The 22,285-nt window shown below is 43.4% G+C and overlaps 3 protein-coding genes across 17 annotated transcripts in view; 1 reads left to right on the forward strand and 2 right to left on the reverse strand.

Annotated features, from left to right (window-relative positions):
• The window catches only part of NUP88 (nucleoporin 88), a 33,118-nt gene extending 28,599 nt beyond the window's left edge, over window positions 1-4,519 (reverse strand). For all 5 annotated transcript variants that reach the window (XM_008061915.1, XM_021714250.1, XM_008061908.1 and 2 more), the window contains exons 1-2: window positions 4,134-4,519; window positions 1,109-1,278 (exon numbers count right to left, since the gene is read on the reverse strand). In XM_008061915.1, coding sequence (XP_008060106.1) covers window positions 1,109-1,278; window positions 4,134-4,436 — 473 coding nt within the window. In that variant the 5' untranslated portion in view covers window positions 4,437-4,519. The remainder of the gene's footprint in view (window positions 1-1,108; window positions 1,279-4,133) is intronic.
• A 483-nt stretch (window positions 4,520-5,002) lies between these two features.
• RPAIN (RPA interacting protein) lies at window positions 5,003-16,632 on the forward strand. 11 transcript variants are annotated; one of them, XM_008061939.2, is made up of 7 exons: window positions 5,003-5,132; window positions 6,847-7,017; window positions 8,346-8,406; window positions 10,607-10,718; window positions 10,871-10,934; window positions 12,401-12,544; window positions 16,482-16,632. In XM_008061939.2, exons 1-7 carry the CDS (start codon window positions 5,052-5,054, stop codon window positions 16,509-16,511), a joined length of 663 nt encoding a protein of 220 aa, XP_008060130.1. In that variant the 5' UTR covers window positions 5,003-5,051; the 3' UTR covers window positions 16,512-16,632. The 11 variants fall into 11 exon arrangements, 6 of the variants coding, with proteins under 6 accessions (XP_008060130.1, XP_008060124.1, XP_021569970.1 ...); XM_008061933.1 differs by having other exon boundaries at window positions 12,401-12,572; window positions 16,482-16,630; XR_002482180.1 differs by lacking the exon at window positions 12,401-12,544 and adding an exon at window positions 9,450-9,461 and having other exon boundaries at window positions 5,025-5,132; window positions 10,612-10,718; window positions 16,482-16,630.
• Window positions 16,633-16,700: 68 nt separating this feature from the next.
• C1QBP (complement C1q binding protein) overlaps window positions 16,701-22,285 on the reverse strand; it is a 5,664-nt gene continuing 79 nt past the window's right edge. Inside the window, 6 exon segments of the mRNA XM_008061922.1 lie at window positions 16,701-17,087; window positions 17,210-17,332; window positions 17,548-17,643; window positions 19,083-19,176; window positions 21,404-21,554; window positions 22,137-22,285. The exon segment at window positions 22,137-22,285 is cut by the window's right edge and continues 19 nt beyond it. Coding sequence (XP_008060113.1) covers window positions 16,938-17,087; window positions 17,210-17,332; window positions 17,548-17,643; window positions 19,083-19,176; window positions 21,404-21,554; window positions 22,137-22,285 — 763 coding nt within the window. The 3' untranslated portion in view covers window positions 16,701-16,937.

Below are 22,285 nucleotides of genomic sequence, written 5' to 3' on the forward strand. Positions count from 1 at the left end.
CAGGCGGGTCTCGACCCGCGGGCTCAGGCAATCCACTCACCTCAGCCTCCCAAAGGTGCGAGATTACAGGCTGAGCCACCGAGCCCGGCGATATTCCTATTTTTTAAATGAACAAACAGATTTAGAAAATAAGCAGTTTAAAGGGACTCAATTTATAAGTTGTGGAGCTAAAAGTGGGTTTCTACCTTATATAAAATCCCTGTTTTTTCAATGGGTTTCTTAGGAAATAACCCCATCATAAATAGAGGAACTCCTTAGGATGTATGACAGGGTTGCACTGTGAAGTCAAAAAATCCTAAGTCAAACCACCCTAAGTTAGGGACTGTGTTGCCAGCATTAAATGCATTTCCAACTTACAAAATTTTCTACTTAAATTTGGTTTTATCAGGACATAACCTCATAACAAGTCAAGGAACATCTGTATTCTTTTCAGTAGATCTTTCAGACTCATTTTTCTGATTTGTTGAAGAAGAAATTATATCAAAATAATGCCTAGATAACCTTCTAAGCAAACTTCTGGTTCACAGATAATAACTGCTCTTAAAAAATTTTACTTCTAATTGAAAGAACAGCCTAACTTCCAATGTGACAGTAATGTGATAATTCAAGCAAAATAAAAGTACAATCATACATACACTATAAATATCAATATCTCAAAAAGCCAGTATGCAGACTATGAGGAGTGAGTGATCTAATGTTTTAACAGTAGCATACCAAATACACTTGAAGAACAATTGATCTTAAACAACGTTTTGCATACATTAAAAATTATACAAGCCTGGCGCGGTGGCTCCTGCCTATAATCTCAGCACTTTTGGGAGGCTGAAGCAAGAGGATTGCCTGAGCCCAGGGGTTCGAGATGAACCTGGGCAACTTGGTGAGAGCTCGTCTACAAATAAATTGGAAAATTAGCCACGCATGGTGGCATGTGCCTGTAGGTCCAGATACTTGGAAGTCTGAGGTGAGAGAATCACCTGAGCCTAGCAAGTCAAAGCAGTGGTAGCTGTGATCGTGCCACTGCACTCTAGCCTGGGCAACAGAGTAAGACTCTGACTCAAAAAAATAAATAAAAAATACAGATAAACACTAAATGGAAAATTCAACTTACCTACAATTCACTTTTGATTTTCCACCTTCAAATTCAGAATTCTTCCCCCATCTTTTAGGTAATTCTAATACTGTAAGTCCTTTTACTCCTATAAGTGCTACATGATGTTGTGTCGGACTTAGTAAGACTTGATAGATTTCAAACAAGGGTGGATTTATGCAAAGCAATCTCTGGAAATTAAAGCAATAGTAAACCGGTTATTATAGTTGATTTTAATATAAATATATGTGGCAGTTACTGGAATCACAGTAATACTTTAGTTTTCTATAATTATAGAATAATGAAGTATTCTGGGTAAGTACTAACACTTGGACCATTAACTAATGAAATATCTTTAATCATTTAGATTGAAATTTTATATGAAATATATCAGAGACGGGGCTCAGTGGCTCACACCTGTAATCCTAGCACTTTGGGAGGTGGTGAAGGCAAGAGAATTTTCTGAGCCCAGGGGTTCGAGACCAGCTTGGGCAACTTGGTGAGACATCGTCTCTACAATAAATAAAAAAATTAGCCAGGCATGGTGGCAGGTGCCTGTAGCTCCAGCTACTTAGAATGCTGAGGTGGAAGGATCGCTGAGCCCAACACGTCAAGTCTGCAGTGGTGGTAAGCATGCCACTACACTCCAGCCTGGGCAACAGAGTGAGACTCCAACTCAAAAACAAACAAAATGCTTTGATAAATAGATACTGCTACATGTAATATTCCTTCTTACGATCACGCTCCAGTCTACCATTCCAGTCTTAACTCTCCACCATTCCTCACTTGTACTTTACACTCTAAACAGATTACCTTATATTTCTGGGAAAGCATCATGCTCTGCTATGCCTTTGTGCCTTTGCACATTTTCTTTTTACTAGCCCTGTAAGGAAATTACAAGGGCAGACATTATTCCTATTTTTAAAATGAGGAATTCTCTTGTTTTTCTTTTTTAGTGGGCTAACAAAACTTACACATTCTTGGAGACTGTCTCCCCAAGAAAACATCTCTGATCTTCTGGCCAGGAGTAAATGCATCTTTTCCATACTTATATAGCACACTCTGGATAATCTATTATAATTCTTATCACTCTGCATTCTAATAGTTCTTTTTACTTGCTCATCCCACACAACTGACTATGAACTACTTGAGTTGTGTCTTTCCTTTCTGTATTCTTAGCATTCTGGCATATTGCTGATTCTCAATAGACGCTGAGTAAATAGGTATAAACTCAGAAGTATTAAAAATGATAATTATCACATTATAATAGTATAATAAGATACAGAATGGCTTTAAGAGCTTCTGTGGCAAGCAGAATGCTGCTTTATCTATGCAATCTTAATAACAGTGATATTTTCATAGCTGAACCTCATGGCTGGGCACCGTGGCTTACACCTGTAATCTAAACACTTTGGGAGGCTGAGGCAGAAGGACTGCTTGAGCCCAAGGGTTCAAGACCTGCCTAGGCAACATATTGAGACTCTGTCTCTACAAAAAAATCCAAAAAATTAGTTAGGTGTGATGGTGCATGCCTATACTCCCACCTACTCAGGAGGCTGAGGTAGAAAGATTGCCTAAGCCTAGGAGGTTGAGCTGTGATCATGCCACTGCACTCCAGCCTGGGTAAAAGAGTGAGACACCAACTAAAAAACAAAAAACAAAAAAAAGTCACTACTCATGCTTTTTTTTACAAAGTCACAACTGTAATCCCAACACTGAGGTGGAAGGACTGCTTGAGCCCAGAAGTTTGAGAGTAGCCTGCGCAACATAGTGAGACCGTGTCTCTACAAAAAAATAAAAAAATTAGCTGGGCATGGCGATGCTGTCAGTAGTCAGCTACTCAGGGAGTTGAGGGGGAAGGATCGCCTGGGTCAAGGAGGTTAAGGCTGCGGTGATCCAGTCATGCCATGACACTCTAGCCTAGGCGAAAGAGTGAGACCTCCACTCAAAAAAAAGCTATAACTCATGATAAGCTGCTTTTTCCCCCATCACCACATTTTTAATATTCTAGAGGACTGAAGGTTATTCAGATAGTAACCAACATTTACTGAGAGCTTATATGTTCCAGGAACTCTGTCAAGTGCAGGACATACAAAAATGAGTAAGGCAGTCACAACTCTTGCCTTGGGGCCTTCAGTCTAGAAAAGAAGACAGACAATAAATAATTACAGTACTTAAATTATGACTGCACCAAAGGCTGCACAGCAGTGTAGGGTGTTATTAGAATACTGTGTGCTGAATACCTGATAATATACTTCACTGAAATGTTACAGTAAGAAGATTGTACACTCTTGACCTGTTTTCAAAAGTGCAGACGCACTGTTAGCATCTTGTTAAAATACAATCACTTCTCAGCAACAAGAACTGGAAAGTGGCACACAGTAGATGTCATACTTTAGAAATGGTACCAATGTTTGTTTACTTTTTAATCTTTAAAAGAAGAGAATCGATTTATTGCAGTAAACATTTCCATAAAGTCAGTATTTGATCACAGCAAGCTTGGATCACCTACTTTTCATGCTGTTGACTCATCAAAAACAAAAAACCCTTCCAACTTTGGGGATGGCCTTATTTTCGAAAAGCCAAAAAAAAAAAAAAAGATTTAACAGAGGCTTCCTTCTCTGAAACCTGCCGCTTTCAAATCTACTATCTGACTTGATGTGCACAACCCCGAGAGAAAGTTATGATTATACCTATTACTTTATGAGCGTCACGTCATGAAACAGGTTCCTCTTGACCAGCCTACTAAAAATAGCAACTCCGCCCATACGTTCTCAATCCCTTTACCCTGTATTGCTTTTCTTCAGAGCACTTAACCATCACTGACATTCTATTGACTATTCCATGATCCCTCCCTTACTCTCAGATCCCCAGAACTCAAGCATCTAAAGAGCATGAATTCCTGTAATAGTGTCTGGCAGTGTCGGAGTCAGTACACTTGAATAGCACGCCTACCAGAAGATGAACAGCCAAGACGGGAAGGGAACGCAAAAAAAATTATTCCGTTCCCTGCTGAGAGTCACTTCCAAAATCGGCCTGGCCGTACCTGGTACTGGGAGAGGGAAGGCTCCTCACCGCCGCCGTTGAGGCTCCGAAGGCGAACGACTAAGAAAGAGCTGGCTTCTCCGTCCCACAGGAAGAACTCTCCGCCGAGGCCAAAGACCAGGTTTCTTGTCAGCAACTGCGGCGGCAGCGGCGGAGACGAAGGCAACGATGAAGAATCTGGTTTCTCAGCTTCGGCTGGGCTCTGGTTTTTCAGTCCCTCCCGGAGCCGCGAGAACACGACATGGTTAGGAAGCCAGGTCTGCCACAGCTCCCCGTCACCCACCGGTCCCTCAGCAGCCGCCATCTTGGCCCAAGTGCTCTCCTCACGCCGGTTGCTCAACCAGCTGCTGAGCGCAGCCAATCTGCGGCCAGCCGTCCACTGCTTCGGCCAATCACAGGGCAGGCGGCCCGGAAGCACGAGAGGCTCGCACCAGGAGCGGGGCAAAGGGGAGGCCAGCCCCTCAGGCGGGGGCATCACTCGAGGGAAGACGATCGCCAGTCCTGCATTTATTCTAAAGCCGAAGGGGGCGGGACGAGAAGTCAACCGTGCAACCCTTGTAGAGAGAAAGCACTGGTATTGCCGGAAGTCTAGTACCTGGGGGAGAGACCGATACCTGTGCATCTAATTGCCAATTGGACACAATTGGACACTTCCGTCTGGGTAAACCCAGGGTCCAGACCTTTCCCTCAGACTCATCACCTTCGGTCCAGGTTGGGTTGACCTCACAAATGTCACTACTTCAGCCACCCATCCTCGAGTTGTCTAATTTTGTCTCCGTGTGTGACAGGCAGGTAGGAAAACAGTTCCCAGAATTCCCTGCGACCTAGGCGCGGCCAGCGCACAGAAACTACAATTCCCAGAGTTCTTTGCGCGCTCCTCGGGGTGGGGTTTTTTGGCGGAGACTTACGCGAAAAGGAGATGGCAGAAACTTCCAGGTCTCGACACCGCTCTCTGTACAAATTGGTGGGCTCGCCGCCTTGGAAAGAAGCATTCAGGCAAGTGAGTGTGAAGTTTGGGCCGTGGTCGCTCCCGTAATCTGTCTCCGGGGACAACCCTGCTCTGTGAAGCGGGTGCCGAGAGCGCCTGACCGGTGGAGGAGGACCTCGAACACTGGCCTCCTGCCTGTAGGTCTGGGTCTTGGGCACCCCAAACTCCTCCGCCGCCTCCCGGAGTTTTTGCTGTGGGATTGGCCTGGGTAGGCCCAGTCCCAGGAAACTTTGTTTTAGGAATCGAGTGTTTTAAATTTGCAAAGTGGCCACGACCGCACCGTTTGCATCTCTGCAATAACCTTATTACTGTTGGGTAGGTGGGCGCCGAAAGAAGCACTTTAAGTATGTCATGTGAGACAGAAATTATTTCTTTTCTAGAAAGTAGTAAGTTGAGACTCAGAAGGCCCAATTACTAAGACTTAGTAGAGTTGTACTCCATCTCAAATCTAGCGTCTTCTGAACACAGCATGGTTGCTGGTACTTAATGTTGTCTGTCTCTCCAGGAATTTCGAAAGTAGTGGATATCCCAAGGAAATAATCTGACACCAGAAAGATTGTGTACAGCATGGTTGGCTATTGACTTTTTTTTTTTTTGGTATTAGAGTCTCACACTGTCGTCCAGACTGGAGTGCAGTGGCCGCTCCCGGCCACCGCAGCCTCATCCTGCTGGGCTTCGGCGATCCTTTCGCCTCAGCCTTCCAAGTAGCCGGAACTACAGGCGCGCGTTACCACGCCCAACTTTTTGATTTATTGTACAGACGAGGTCTCACCAAGTTTTCCGGGTGGATCTCGAACCCGCGGGCTCAGGCATTCCACTCGCCTTGGCCTCCCAGAGTGCTGGGGATTACAGGCTGAGCCACTGTGCCCGGCCGGCTTTTGACATTTTGTGGGAGACCGTTCTTTGTTGTGGAGGGCTGTTCTGTACACTGTAGGATGTTTAGTAGCATCCCTGGTCTCTACCCACTAGATGCCAATAGTCCTACGGCTAGAGTTGTGACAACCAAAACTGTCTTCAAGCATTGCCAAATGTCTCCTGGGGGGAAAAAAACCACCCTGAGCAGACTGGGCGCATGGCTCACACCTGTAATCCCAGAACTTTGGGAGCCTGGGTAGGAGGATTGCGTGGCCCAGGAGTTTGAGACCAGCCTGGACAACATAGACCTCATCTCTACAAAAAATTAGCCAGGCGTGGTGAAATGCACCTGTAGCCCCAGCTATTCAGGTGGCTGAGGTAGAAAGGTAGCCTGAGCTCAGGAGGTCAAGGCTGCGGTGAACCAAGATCACAGCACTGCACTCCAGGTTGGGCAACAGAGTGAGACTCCCAACTCAAAAACCAAATAAACAAACAACACTACCCTAAGTTTAGAAAAATGGTTGTACAAGAAGGCTTTTACCACATAAGTCTACAGTAGTAAGAATTTGGTGGAAGCAAAAGATAGTGGATGCTGCTGAACTATTATGCACACAACCATTAAGGAAGCTGACATTGAAGATAGAAAATGAAATATGATGATCTGGAAGTATAAGAACAAAACATTGTAATTTTATGTATCTCTATAGGGGATTATGCAAACATAACAATAGTTAGGATTATAGTTGAAATTTTGTGTCTATAAATTTCCTTTTACATTTTAACAACTAAGGATTTAAAAAAAAAAATAAAATTGCTTCCCCAATCCTGTATACTCCCCAATCCCTGCCCGCATCTTCCTCTTTTTTCCAAGGGATGCCTAGAAAGAATGAGAAACAGCCGGGACAAGCTCCTAAACAGGTACCGCCAGGCTGGAGGCAATATGCCCGTGGGAACTCAGAACACCTTTCTAGTGCAAGAGGTGATGGAAGAAGAGTGGAATGCTTTGCAGCCAGTGGAGAATTGTCCAGAGGCCTTGGCTCAGGTCAGGTTGGGCTATGTGTTTTCAGGGAGGGGAACTATACTACCAAGAACTCCTAGTGTCCTCTTTGTACCTGTTTACTCAAGTCCTCCTTCAGCCCCCATTAGAATTCTCACAGCTTTTAACCAGACTCTTCTACCTTTTACAATATACTTTCCTAAATCAGTGGTTCCTAAATACCAGACTCTAGTCCTCCTGCATCACTGCAACATCATCATTATGAAACTAAAAAGAAGTGAATTTCATTTCTTGTCTCTACCCTTGGAAATTAGTAGGCATGAGCTAGAAATCGCCCTTTAAAAAAAAAATCTTCAGGAACTTTCTGATTCTAATCTCAGCCAGATTTGTGAGCCGATTATGGATGGGAAACTATTTACAAAGTCTCAGGAAGAGCACATGGAAGTCAGGAGTTCTGGAATTCTAATCCTGGTTTTGCTATTGACTCTTAACTTCACTCTGCCCCATTATTTTTCCATTTATAAAATGGACAAGATGATGTTGTCAGCATTGTGAGGACTACATAAGAAAGCATGTGGAGGCTGGGCTCATTGGCTCAGCCTGTAATCCCAGCACTTTGCAAGGCTAAGGCAAGTGGATTGCCTGAGCCTGTGGGTTCGAGACCAGCCCGGGCAACTTGGTGAGCCCTCTTCTTTACAATAAATAAAAAAAAAATTAGCTGGATGTGATAGCACGCGCTTGAAGTTCCAGCTACTTGGAAGGCTGAGGTGGAAGGATCGCCGGAGCCCAGCAAGTTGATGCTGGGGTGGCTGTGAGTGTGCCACGACACTCCAGCCTGATGACAGAGCAAGACTACGACTCAAAAAAAAAAAAAAAAAAGAAAGAAGGAAAGCATGTGGGAAACTGCTTTGAAACCATCAAGGCACTATATAATAATAATACATTTTTCAGTGGCTTCTTTCTATGTGTCCTATAATATGCCATTGTTTGCCTTACATCACCATAATTAGTGCTCATGATGACCCTCTTAAGTAGGTTTTATTCCCACTTTACAGAGGTTGAAGCTGAGGCTTACAGATATTAAGAACTTTTCTATGGTCATATAGCCTTGGAAGAACACATATTTAATTGCCACTCTAGACTGCCTCCTCAAAAGTCGATCCCATTATTTTGTCACTGAGTTGTTTGATCATTTGTTGATGACTTCTCAGCATGACCACATTACCCTATTGTCAGTGTATTCTGTAGGAGGACTGGAGTGATTTTGTCAGGTAAATCTGGGTTCTTCAAACCAGCCTCCAAGTGTGAGTCTATGTGGGGCTTGGTGGCTGATAAGTACTTCATACTTCTGATGACTCCACTTTCTCTTGCAGTTAGAGGAGCTGATGGACCTGGCTTTGCTGGAGGAAATCCAACAGGAATTGATTGACCAAGGTAACTCCTAGGAGTAGTCCTTCCTACTTATAATTAACTGTGACCTTTCCTCCAATCAGGGTTAGTTCTTAACTCCCTTTCCTTTGTCTCTATCTTCAATTAAGTATGTGTGTACTCTGAAGTCTTGTCTGGGCTTGGTGGCTCAGCCTGTAATCCCAGCACTTTGGGAGGCCAAGGTGAGTGGATTGCTTGAACCCGTGGTTCGAGAACAGTCCGGGTAACTTGGCGAAATCTCATCTCTACAATTAAAAAAAATATATATATATATTAGCTGGGCTTGGTAGCATGCACCTGTAGTTCTGGCTACTTGGAAGACTGAGGCAGAAGGATCGCTAGACCCCACCAAGTCGATGCTGGGATGGCTGTGAGCATGCCGCTGCACTCCAGCCTGGGCGACAGTGAGATGCCAACTCAAAAAATAAGAGGTGGGGGAGTCTCTGGGTGCTTGACTTTATGCTAAGAACTTCTCATTTCATGGTACTGTTTTTTTCGTGTGACTGTCCTACAAGATAGTATTATTAGCTATTAGAACAGAAAGTGATGTTCTCATGCAGGGCATACAACTACTAAGTGGTGGAGGTGGGAAGCAACATCAGTTGTGTGAATCCAGTTCCCATGTTTTTTCTACTATGCTGTCTCTCTATTAATAGGTTAATAATAAACCTGCCACTTTATGGGATACAGTACATGGTTGAATCCCTGACTTATCCAATTTAAGTGCCATCTTAAATTTTCTTCTTCTGTCCATTCTTAACTAACTCCCCAGTATCTTGTGAGCATTCACTCCTTGAGGTGCCCATAGCACTGTGTAGAGTGCATAATTTAGCGCCTTATATAATTAAGCCATTTATTCCACATAGCCTTGTTTTTACTAGGCTTTTTTTTTTAATAGAGATAATATACCTACCCTTTAAGTTTGTTGTAAGGTTTAAATAATATGTGTAGAAGATTTAGAGCAGTGCCTGTAATATAAAAGCTTCCAGTAGTCACTAGCTATTGTTATGGGGTGGCAAAAGCATTTATTCTTGAGCCACACCACTAAGAGTCACTTCCCAGTTTTACCACTTTAACTTGTGAGGCACTGAACAAAGCATTTAATTTCCCTGTGCCTCTGTTTCTTCATCTTTGAAATAAGGATAGTAATAGTGAAGAAGTTAATATATTTAAAGGACTTAAAATAGCATTTAATACATAGTAAGTGCCATGCAAGTGTTCACTGTTGTTACAATTGTTGTTATTGATCCAGTTAGACTGTAAATTTCTTTAGGTAATATCTTTTTTTAATTGATTTTTTTCCCTTTTCCCCAACTATAAAACCTATCTTAGTGGTGAAACTAAGACTCAGTAAATTTTTCTTTTGGGGTATATTTAACTAATGAAAGGATTTACTGTGTTGTGCTATGCTCAGTCATAAGGAACATTTCCAAAGCGGGGATTGGCAAATTTTCTTTTTTTTTTTTTTTTAATTTTTATTGTAAAGATGTGGGCACAATTCAGGGTTAGGTATATAAACATTGATCATGCAGGTACCGGCAAATTTTCTGTAAAGGGCCAGGTAGTAAATATTATAGACTTTGCAGTCTGTATCTGACACTACTCAACTCTGCTGTTGTAGTGGAAAACAGTTATAGACACTATTTGTTTACAACAAATGAGTGTGGCTTTAGTTTGCCAACCCCTGTCCTAATATCTAGACTGTGAGTCATCAAGGGCAGAACAGTCTTTTTCATCTTTGTATCCCTATGACTAGCACATACTAGGAACTGTTGCATGTTTGCTGAATGAATGAACACATGGATTCTGAACAATACAGATTCCGAGTATATGGACGTGGGAAACAGATCACTTTAGACTCATAGGGTGGGCCTGGTGTCAGAAGTAAGTGCTCTGCAAGTGTCAGCTTTCTCCATTGCACCTTGGTATCCTGACATTCCACATCTCTGTTCCTATGGCCTCCAGAGATACGTATGAAGTTGTCTCCTTGTCCCTTAGACTCTTTACTTCTTATGCTCACATGGAAGGAACAGAGAGGAGAAGGGACCCAACAAGATGAAACTAGCCTGAGAGAGCAGTACATACCATACTGGTAGTGTAGTTTGGCCTGAATCTGTCTCTTGTATAGAGTAAGCCTTTGATGACATTAAATATAGGCAGCCTAAGTGAAGCATGCTGAAGCACTCCAACTGCATTTGCCTTACAGAACAGTCTGTTATCAGTGAGTATGAGAAGAGCTTGCAGTTTGATGAAAAGTGTCTCAGCATCATGCTGGCTGAGTGGGAAGCAAACCCCCTCATCTGTCCTGTGTGTACAAAGTAAGACTTTTTAAAACCTTTCTAGCATTGCTTTCCATCCCCTATTCCCTTGTGAGTGGAATCCTCCCCATCCTCCAAATTTTTTGCCTGAAAAGATTTGGAGATCCAGGTCTGGTGATCATGATGCTCTGGGATCCTAATTCTGCTTCTAGGTACAACCTGAGAATCACAAGTGGTGTGGTCGTGTGTCAATGTGGCCTGTCCATCCCATCTCATGTGAGTGTTCCACATGCAGATTTTGTGCCACCTCTTCCCACATATGTCTGCTTTCTTGAAGAACCCCAGTGGTGGCCTGGAGCCATTTGTGCATCTCTCTTCCCAATTTTGTGTTCAATGATGTCACATTGGTAGTTTTCAATCATCCTTAGTGAAAATATATAACACATGAAAATTGGCAAACACTACATATCAGGGCTTTTACCACCCTAGAGAGCCACCACTGCTTAAGATCTTTATGGAGATCCCAGCTTAAGATTGGAAATGCCTGTATCTGATGCTTCATTAAATTTTCAATATTTGAAGACATACCTAATTCATAATTTAAGCTCCATTGATCTTAAAATACAGAAGAAGCCCTCTTATCTGACATGATAGGAACTGCAAGTTTGCCAGCTAACTGAGAAGTTGGTTCAAACGGCAAATTATAAAAATGAACCAAGCCGGGCCCGGTGGCTCAGCCTGTAATCCCGCGCCTTTGGGAGGCTGAGGTGAGTGGATTGCCTGAGCCCGCGGGTTCGAGACCCGCCTGGGCAGCGAGACCTCATCTCTACAATAAATCAAAAAATCAGCCGGGCGTGGTAGCGCATACCTGTAATTCTGGCTACTCGGAAGGCTGAGGCGGAAGGATCGCCGGAGCCCAGCAGGTCGAGGCTGCGGTGGCCGGAAGCGGCCACTGCACTCCAGTCTGGGTGACAGAGTGAGACTCCAACTCAAAAAAAATAAAATAAAATAAAATAAAATAAATAAAAATGAAACATTTTATAGTAAGTTTCAAACGTACAAATTTATTTGCCACTCTTTGATTAGAGAGCCAAATCATCTTTTTTACATAAACAACTTCTATAAAACATAGTTCAGAGTTTGCAGTTTTGTTTCTATAAAAACAAAACTGTGGATCAGAAAGCTCAATATACAATTTTAGGATTTTTCTACCCCATTTTTTACTTAATTCAGCAGCTCTTTTTTTTATAAGCAGCTCATCTTTTTGAGTGTTTCCTGAAGTTTCTGCTTATTATCATAAAAGCAAAACTTTGTTTTCATTCCCCTGTATCATTGGTAATATGTAATTAAATTACTGAGTTACAGTAGCAAGTTCAATGAGCACAGACAGATCTGGAGCAAACACTGCTGGTTCTTGGGAAGGATACACTCAGCTGGTGGGGGCAGAAGCAGAAGGAGGCCAGAAAGTAACCTACTATCTCTGAGTGTTCTTGTGCCATATGCTTCAGTCATTGTGTTTTTAGCAGGAGTGGAGAGCATTGGTTTAATCTGAAGCAGCACTTAAATGGAGATTGGTTAAGGATCTTAGTACACTCATGGCCCCAAGAGTGTCTTTACAACTCCATGGAATCAAGCCATCACAGTGAGCCAGAGTTATACTGATTGTCATAGGGAAGCAGGATTTGCAACATGTTAACTATCAAGTCACTAAGATTAGGTCGTGATTCAACTTTATTTTTTAGTCTCCACAGCTGACAGAGCAGAAGATCCGTTCCTCTTTAGAGGATAGTGTCAATGAGCACAGCACACATTGTCCCTACACACCTAAATTTTCAGTCACTGAAGAAGGAACAGAAGAAAAATCCAGTCTTCTCATGAGTTGTCTGGTAAGATTCTCATGGGACCCAATCCATGGTAAGAGGGGGTCAATGGTTGATTTTATTCCCATATTAGTAGAAGTAATGGCTTAAAAACAGGTAAACATGCAATGCGGTTCATTTTCTGAGGCATTTACTTGCATAGAAAAGTGAAGGTCACAATGATTCCCTGACAGGGGAAGGGAAAAGGCAGCATATGATTGTGGCAGGAACATTGGTCTGGGAATTAGGAAGTCTGGCAGCACTGCCTGCTCCTATTAGATCAGCAGCAGTGAACTTGGATTCACATGGTCATTTCATAGTCATAAGCCCAGATAGGCCATCGTGGCACCACTTTTGCAGAAGGAAACAGGACAGGACACACAGCAAGGCAGCATCAAACTTGTCTCTCAGCAAGAGTCTTGACAGAGGTCCAAGGGTTAGTCTGTAGCTGGAGTAGTGACTCAGGTGTGAGGGACAGGACCACACAAGTGGATATATTGAACCACCTGACTTAGAAGTCTTGTTATGGGAACCCCAGTATCTCTTATAATAATCGATGTAATATATACATAATGTAATCAATGTGATACGTATCAGTATACCTTCCAGGTCCCAATCATGGGTAACTTTGGAATTAGTAGCACACTGCTTTGGGAAGTTTTTTTTTTTTAATCCTCTTTTAATTTTTATTTTAAAATTGTGGGGTACAGTTCAGGGTTAGGTATACAAATATTCATTGTGCAGCTACCCTTATTGATGAGGCATGTCCCCCCTTCCCCAGGCAGATATCGACTACTGTCAATTCCACTCCCCCCACCCCCCTGCTTTGGGAAGTTAAAAGCCATGGCTTCCTCCTGGGTAGAGTTCCTTCTCAGTCCTCTCATTCCAAATGCAGTTTGCCTATAGGGATCATTTTTAGTATGAGCAGTATTGTCTAGCAGCACATCCATCACTTAACCTTTAGCAAGTTTCTTTCATTTTATTAAACTCTACTCGTTTAAAAATAAGTATTGAGGACTTATTTAAATTTAGAAATGCACATCTCTCCCAGAGCCCAAGTCTCAGGTTGCTAAGTGAACGTAATAAACAGGTAGGAGGGCTATAGAGGGAGGGTTTGTGGGAGTTCAGAGGAGGGTGATCTCATTTATGCTGTCGACTGACTTGAGTAGGCATTTAACTTTGACTTTGAAGAATGGAATGGGATCTGGACATGTAACTATGGCGAGTTGTAGGAGTAGAGCTTAAATAGAAAATCCCCATGCAGAACAAGGTTGAGAGGCAGACAATTGTGGAGTGTCCACAAAGAGCATCATTCTGCTTAGCTGGATTCATAGGGAGAGGATAGTTCCTGTTAGGAACAGGAAACAGATTCAGGTAAGTGAAGTAATCTGGCCAAAGTTGCACTGCTAATAAAAGATAGAGCTGGGCTGGGTGCAGTGACTCATGCCTGTAATCCCAGCACTTTAGGAGGTGGAGGCGAGAGGATTGCCTGAGCCCTTGGGTTCGAGACCACCCTGGGCAACATGGTGTAACTTCATCTCTGTAATAAATCAAACAATTAGCTTAGCGTGGTGGCATGCACCTATAATTCCATCTACTTGATAGGCTGAGGCAGAAGGATTACTTGAGCCCAGCAGCTCAAGGCTTTGGTGGCCATGAGCATGCCACTGCACTCCAGCCTGGGTGACAGAATGAGACTCCAAGTCAAAAAAAAAAAAAAAAAAAGAATTGGTATTGCATCCCAGGTGTCTCTGGATCCAGTGCTCTTCTGTTTCCTTCTCTAGGCTCAGACCTTGGAGAAAGGATATTGTCTTCCTTCAGTGTATACGGAAGGAGACATAGTAGGTGAAAATTTAAACAAAACTTCTCACTACTTTCTGTTAATGTCAGGCATGTATACCCCTCTGCTTCAACCGTCCTGCGCTGCTTGCAGAGTCTCAAACACAGGTGCCTTCAGGCCTTTGTTCATGCTGTCCTGTCTAGAATACCTTTGAATCCTCCTACTCTGCTCAAGAATCATTTGCACAGATGTTTATTGAGCACTACAATATGCCAGATATTCCATAAAACCTGACTCCTCACAAAGAATTGGCCAGTCTCTCCTTGGGCTTCCACTGTATCAGATGCCATGTCACGTATAGCACTATTGCAGTTATCTGTTCATGTCTTGTCCTTGAGGGCAAGGGCTTATCTTTTACTCCCAGTGCTTGCCACATAAGTCAGTGCTTAGTATGTTCATACAAATGAATTAAGGTGGAGGGAGGAGAGTTGAAGAGGCACAGGTCAGATGGCTTGGGCTTCTGCCTTCTTAGTAAAATGAACAAGTGAGTCATCCACAATTATGGTAGCAGAGCTAGAGTGGAGCTTCTTGAAGTCTCAGACCAAGTGCTGGAGGTGATGGGAAGGGCGATTAAAGAGGTAGTGAAAGACCGCCTAATTGCTGAGTTGACAGCAGTGGCTCAGCATATATTTGTCACAGACCACAGTTGTCCACTCACCTGACCATCAGTGTCCTGTAGCTCAAAGCAGCAGATGTCAAGTGGTGGTTAGGTTTGGAAGGTGAGTGCTTTACAGCATTACTAGGGAGAGCATGATTGACAATGCTGGCTCTGGGGTGGGCAGAGAGATCATTTTTGGGTAAGGAGGGGAAATAACAGAGATGGGAAACAGAAGAAACAAAAATTGTATTCAGGTTCCCAGAGTTCAACATTTGAAAGGAAGACATTTGGAATGCTTTAGTTTCTAGTTTCAACATGCCCTAAGACCTTTGGTTTTCACTTTAGGGGGAACCAAGAACCATTGGGTTAAGATCCAGTTGGGTCAGGCTGTAAATTATGTTGAATATGAGGTAGAAGCAGCTAGGTGTGGGTTACAGAAGATGGCAGTATATTACAAGGACTTGGAATATTTGAGATCTGACAGTGGTCAGCATGGTGCTGGAATATGCTAAACCATCTAATAGCAGGGTTATAGTGCCTTCCAGAGAAAGCCAAATACATTATCTATGGAAGTCCAGAGTCAAGGTTAAGGACAGAGGATTCCTTAGTGCAGTGGGGCTGAGCCCTCAGGGAATCAGGAACCAGTTCTATACTCATAGGTGCTCACTGATCACTTTACAGATAAAGGGAGGATATGGTAGAATAGGCATTCAAGTTGTTACTGCCTATAGTGAGCATACATGGTTCATTCCTCCCCCATAATATATGCCTGTTTCAATCTTGTGTCACACTGAAGGCATCTCACTTTCCTGCTGAGCTCTAAAAGCTCCAAGTTGTCAAGCTTGAATAATCATTCTAGTTACTGGTTCCCTGAAGGTGAGGACATTTGATTAGCTTCTCTCCAGAATCTGATATTAACTTGACTACATTGCTGCTGATGGTTCCCAAGGCAGGTGTTTGAAGGTTGCAGGACGATATAGCAAAGCCCACAAAGGAGGGCTTGTCAGTGGCTTCTGACAAACGACACTGAACTAATTCATAATTCTAACTGAATTTGGGAAGCATCATCAAATGTATAGGCATACTAATTTATTTCAATGGAAAGCTTCAGGCAGTATAGTGAAGTGGCTAAGTCTGTCTTTATTTATTTTTATTTTTTGAATTGGGGTCTGTCTCCCAAGCTGGAGTGCAGTGGCATGATCACTCCTCACTGCAGCCTTGATCTTCTGGGCTCAGGCCATCCTGCCTCAGCTTCTTGAGTAGCTGGGACTACAGGCGCATGCCACAACACCTGGCTAATTTTTTATTTTTTGTAGAGACAAGGACTTACTGTGTTGCTCAGGCTGGTGTTTAACTCCTGGGCTCAAGCAACCCTCCAACCTTGGCATCCCAAAATGCTAGGATTACTGGCATGAGCCACCACACCTGGCTGTGATCCTAATTATTGCTTACAACTTTTAACACAGTAAGATAATTTTCATGACTGCAAAACAATTTAAGCCAACTTTTTTCCTATTTAAATCTAGGCTTGTGATACTTGGGCAGTGATCCTCTAGAGCCAGCCTGGACTCACTGTTCGACTGGATTGAAAACGACTCATTTCCTCTGAGAAGGACCCTTGTATGTGCAAGACTTTTATTTATAACTTATGTTGGATTAAAACTTTTCAAACATCTCTGCTGTTGGTGTTTTGTGATGCAGGTTGAGGGGGAAGGAATAGAAATGGAAAGGACAAAGTACACTGAAGGAGATAAACCAATTTTACTGTCCATCATTATGTTATACAAAAATCTAGAAATAATAGGTTTCTACAGAAAACAACAGAATAGTAAATGAGAGGAGTAAAGAAATAATTTAAATTTGCAGTTCTTCCCATGATATTAGGATGATAACCATGTCAAAGCATGTCTGACTTCAGAATAAAAGTTGTTCACTGGCCAAAGCCTGCCATAAAATTAAGGCTTTCAGTGTCTTTATCTGCTTTACTGGCTCTTAATGAAACTTTTGAGGTCTTCAAGAAAAGTAATGTACTCCTGGTGCTCCAAGGCTGTGCTGAGCTCCACCAACTCATCTGCAAAACTGTTGTCCACTCCTCTATCCGCAAGGAAATCCATTAGGTGGTCATACAAAGCCTACAAGGAACAACATTAACTAATTAAAAATGCTTATTAATGAAAACACTTCTTTCCCTCCTTGAATTAGGACCCTCCCCCACGTGCAAGGGCCAAGACCATCCATCCTAGCAAGCACTCACCCAATCCAGGGAATCTGTGTTGAGCGTGTAATTGGTGTCCTTCCATTCGGACTCACCAGTAGACTGAAAGCTAACTTCCCTGATAGAGAAAATGTCACTCTCAGCCTCCTCTTCTTGTCCAACCTGAGAATTAACAGTATTTGAGGAAACTGAAGGGTTTTCCAGGACAAGCCAGACTCAAGCAAAGAAAAGGGACTACTTACTGCTTAAGACACCAGGTTTTAATCCCTTACCCCCACCTCTCTTCTCCTGCGTTAGCCGTCTAAGCTAGAAAGTCTTTTAAGTATGGGCTAAAAGGGACCAGGAAGCACCCAGAGGCTGGCACTCCATCCTCATACCTCATCCTCTGGATAGTGACAGTCTAGCACGAGGGCCTTCTTGCCATCGTTCTTTATAACTTCAACCACGAAATTGGGAGTTGACGTCAGTTCAGGCTAGGAAAACAAGAACAGGTCAATATATGTCATGCTGGAAGGAGCTGGATGCCTGGATCAAAGATCTCAGACAGTTCAGAGTGTCTGATGGCCAGCACTACTAGGAAATTATCTTGCTATTTTAATCATCTTATGCAGCTGGGCATGGTGGCTCACGCCTGTAATCCCAGCACTTTGGGAGGCTGAGGCGAGAGGATTGCCTGAGCCCAGAGGATTGCCTGAGCCCAGCCAGGGGTTCCAGACCACCTTGGGCAACATGGCAAGACCTCATCTCCACAATATATCAAAAAATTAGCTGGGTGTGGTGGCTTGTGCCTGTAGTTCCAGCTACTTGGAAAGCTGAGGCAGAAGGATCACCTGAGCCCAGCAGACCTGAGCTCAACAGGTCGAGGTTGTGGTGGCCGTGAGCGTGCCACTGCACTCCAGCCTGGGCAACAGGGTGAGAATTTTTTCTCATTGTCCATAGTGGCATGATAGGAGCCTAGAATCTTTAACAGAATGCCTCACTTCCGTTAGCACTCTACTTAAAGAACACAGTTTTCAATTAAGAAATCTGAATTCCCGCTCAAGCTATATGCCAATTAACTGAGTTTTAGATCAGTCCCTTAACTGTCTAGGCCTGTTTTCTCCATCTATACAATGCAAAGCTTGCCTAAAGTTCCAAGATATCTTTCCAGCTTGACTGTTTTGAATGTCTTCACTACAGACCAGAATCAAAGGCTGGGGCACCTGGCTAAGTGGCCATCCTAATGTCTGAATCATGGCAGCAGCTTTTCCTTTTGATGGTGAGCTCTGCGAGCAGAATCTGTGTCAGGGAGATGCTAGGTGGGGTGGCTGAGGCAGAAGCACACCAGAGAGCTGTGCTCTCCATGCTAGATCATCAGACAATACTGAACTGATGGCTGCTTACTAGGCCAGGCATACCACTTCCTAAAATGTTTGAAGACTGGGCACCATCCAGGTCTAAACAAGAGGGCCTACAACCTAAGGAAAGATCTCACCTGGCCAGGGGTTAAAATCTGGTATCTTAGGCTTTCTCACCTTGGATAAGTAACTGGTGGGTAATACCTGCTTGTGACACGTTAGGAACATTCCTCACATCAAATGATAATCTCCAGTATCAAACATCTCCCCATCATGAGATAGGTTGAGACAGTTTAAGTCCCTTTATCATTAAGAGAACACAGGCCAAGCTATAAAGACAGAGCCTGCAGATGACAATTTGTTCAGACTCTGGAGAAGAAAGGGGGGCCAAAGCCCTGCTAAAGCTGGCCAGAAACCATTTGCTGCTCTAAAAGTCCCAAGGATGGGTGGGTGTCCTTTGCTTTCTCTCTTCTAGCATTAGAGGAATTTTTTAAAAGCAAAGAAGTTCTTCTCTAAGCCCTCGGGGCAGCCTGTCAGAAGTGATACAAAAGCTACTTACAGTGTTACGAGCTTACCTCCTGTTCTTCAGCCTTCTGCCCTTGTGAGGGCTCCTCCTCACCATCAAATGTCGGTGGAATGCTGTTGTTAATGTTGAAAGTGACAGTGATCCTAGAAAGACAAAAGAAAACAGACAAACAAGGCATAGTTTTAACCAAGTGGGTTAACAGATATGTATACGGTCTTACTACAGTTACTAATGAGAGGGCTTATTGAAAAGTCTTTGTCACAGCTGCCTGTATATCTGGATTATATGCAGAACTTCAAAAGGCTGGGTGCCTATATCCAACCCCAAGACTGATTCAGCAGGTCTGAAGTTCCTACTATGTGCCAGCTGTTGGAAGCCAGCCACATGTGGGATACTGCCACCAGACCAGCATCCCGGGGCTTACTGTCATGTGTCCACTGTTCATCTCATGGCCACAGTCAGACGACACTGCCCACCCTCGTCTTTCTGGGGAACCCTCAGTAAAAGTAAGCACCTGAGAGGCTGATGGGATGGAACAGAAGCCCCTTTAAGAGATTTTCTCAGTTGGGTGTGGTGGCTCACACCTGTAATCCCAGCACTTTGGGAGGCTGAGGTGGGAGGCACACTTGAGCCCAGGAACTTGAGACCAGCCTGGGCAAAACTGTGAGAACTCCTCTCTACAAAAAATAAAAATAATAGCTGGGTAAGGTGGCACGTGCCTGTAGTCCCAGCTGCTCAGGAGGCTAAGCCAAAAGGATCGCCTGAGCCCAGGAGGTTGCGGCTGCTGTAAGCTGTGACAGTGGACTCTGGCTCCAAAAAAAAAAAAAGTATCACAGACTTAAACATAAGAGCTGAAACTATAAAACTCTGAGAAAACAGGTATAAATTATCACAACATTGGGTCAGGCAGTGCTTGCTGACGTGATACTAAAGCAATTGACAAAAAGGAGGGGAACTGTGAACCTCAAAATTAAAATTTTTGTGTTATAAAGGACACTACCAAAAAGTGAAAACTCTCAGGATGGGAGAAAATGCTTATAAGTCATATAAGCTAAGGGAATTGTACCCAGAATATATAAAGAACTCTTTCAGCTCAACAATAAAAAGACCAACTGTCTAATTTTAACATAGGCAAAGAATCTGAATAGACAGTTCTCCAAGGAAGAGATACAAATAGCCAATAAATACGTGAAAAGCTGCTCAACACCATATCAGAGGAACTGAATTAAAGTCACAATAAGATACCACTTCATAGCCATGAGGACAGCTAAAATAAAAAAGATGGACAACAAGTGCTGGCAAGGAGGTGGGATTGTAAAATTGTGCAGCCACTTTGGAAAGAGTCTGGCAGTTCCCCCAAATAGGTAATCATACTTATCCAATGAGCCAGCAATTGCACTCCTATGTATATACCCAAGACAGAGAAAGTAGGTTACCAGGAGCTAGAAAGAAGGAGGAATAGAGTGTGACTGGCTAATAGGTATTTGTTGTGTGGTGATGACAATGTTCTAAAATTAGATAGTGGAGACCTATGCACAACCTTATGAATACTAAGAACGACTTAATCGTATACTTTGACAAAAGGGTATATCTTATGGTATATAAATTAAGTCTCAATAAAGCTGTTATAAAAAAACAAAATACAGGATTACATATATATCATAAGGTCAATTATTTAAGAATACAAGAAAAAAATCACTGAAAGATATGAAATGTTTACCTATATAATGGGGTTATGGATGACTTTAACACAAATTATAAACAATACTTTAAAAGTTTAAGAGGTGGGAGGAGCTGACCTAGCTCAAAAACTCCCCACTTCTTTCTGATAGCAACTTGTCACACTGTTAATCCCATCCTGTTACATGAGTTACATTTCTTGCTTTTTCACCTACTGTAAACATTAGTGAGCAGGGATCTGTCTTATCAGGACTGTAAATCAAAGATCAACCGGATTCTGGCAGTACTTTTAAGAATTTCTCAATTTGCATTCCTATATGTAGGTAGGGCATGACTTCTCACACCAGGAAAGATTTGCTCTACTTTCCAATCAACTTGCGACTACATACTTTTGTGCTACTTTCTGTCTCCTTAATAACAAGCCCACAGCAAATCTGTGTTCATACAGCTTATGAAACTGTCCAAAAGAATCCTGCTCGCTCTCCCTCTCTCTTTTGTTATAGGCGGGGCCTCACTATGTTGCCTGGGCCAGTCTGGAACTACTGGCCTGGGATTGCAGGCATGAGCCACTGCACCGGGTCTTTCTGTCTCTGGAAAACTGTGTATCAAAGTATCCACCTTTACTCAAGGCTGCTCTAGGGAGCCTGAGTTAGTCCCCTGGAGTTCTCAAGTCCCCAGATCAGTACTTACTTTTCCCCAGCAACTTTCCGCACTAATTTAGCTTCTGTTCCATTCACTTCCAGCTCCCAACCTCCAGACATCTTAGGGAGGGCCTTATGCTTCTGGATCTTCTTTTCCTCCTTAATTTCACCATTCAGGAATTCAGCAAAAGCTTTGTCTCCTAGAAAGAAAATCCAGACACAGAAAAAGAAAAGTCAAACATAAAACTATTACACAGGTTACAGAAGCTAGAAATCTGGACTTGGGCTGTTTCTAATCTCGGCTGGTTGCTGTAGAACCTGAGTCTATTTCATAATATTACGCATGTTTCCTCATCTGTAAAAATACAATATTATTAGCGGGAAGCTGAGCTTGATTCTGGGAAAGTGAATCCCAGCAATGAACCCACTACCACCTTTTGCTTATAAAGCAAAATAATTCCCAAGTACCCTCTTTGCTTTGCCGACAGTCATAACTATGCTGCTTTGAACCGCAACCTTGGGCCTTCCCGAAGTTCCATTTTCGAGAGACTATGGATAAAGCTGCCCTCCAATAGTTAACTTAACCCCGGCCCAACAAAATATGGAGCACGTAGTGAATGAGAGAGGTGGACGAATGTGATTGCAAGTAGGTTTAACCCGCTGGGTGCGAATCAACGGGAAAATGTCCCAGACCTCAGGGGTCGATTCCGGGCGATCCACTCCTGATCCCTCCCAAAACCCTCCCCGACCCGAAGCCCCCGGCCCCCGTGCACGAAACTCACCTTCGGTGTGCAGCCCGCCGCCTCCACAGCCGCAGGCGCAGGGCCCGAGAGGCCGCAGGAGGCTGGGCCGCCGCGCCGACCCCGCGCGCACGCTGAGCAGCCCGAAGGGCCGGGCGCAAGGTCGGGGCACCGGCTGCAGTAGCTGCCGG

Source organism: Carlito syrichta, unplaced genomic scaffold, assembly GCF_000164805.1.
Source record: "Carlito syrichta isolate Samal-C Ts95f unplaced genomic scaffold, Tarsius_syrichta-2.0.1 Scaffold95853, whole genome shotgun sequence".
NCBI classification, from domain to species: Eukaryota; Metazoa; Chordata; class Mammalia; order Primates; family Tarsiidae; genus Carlito; species Carlito syrichta.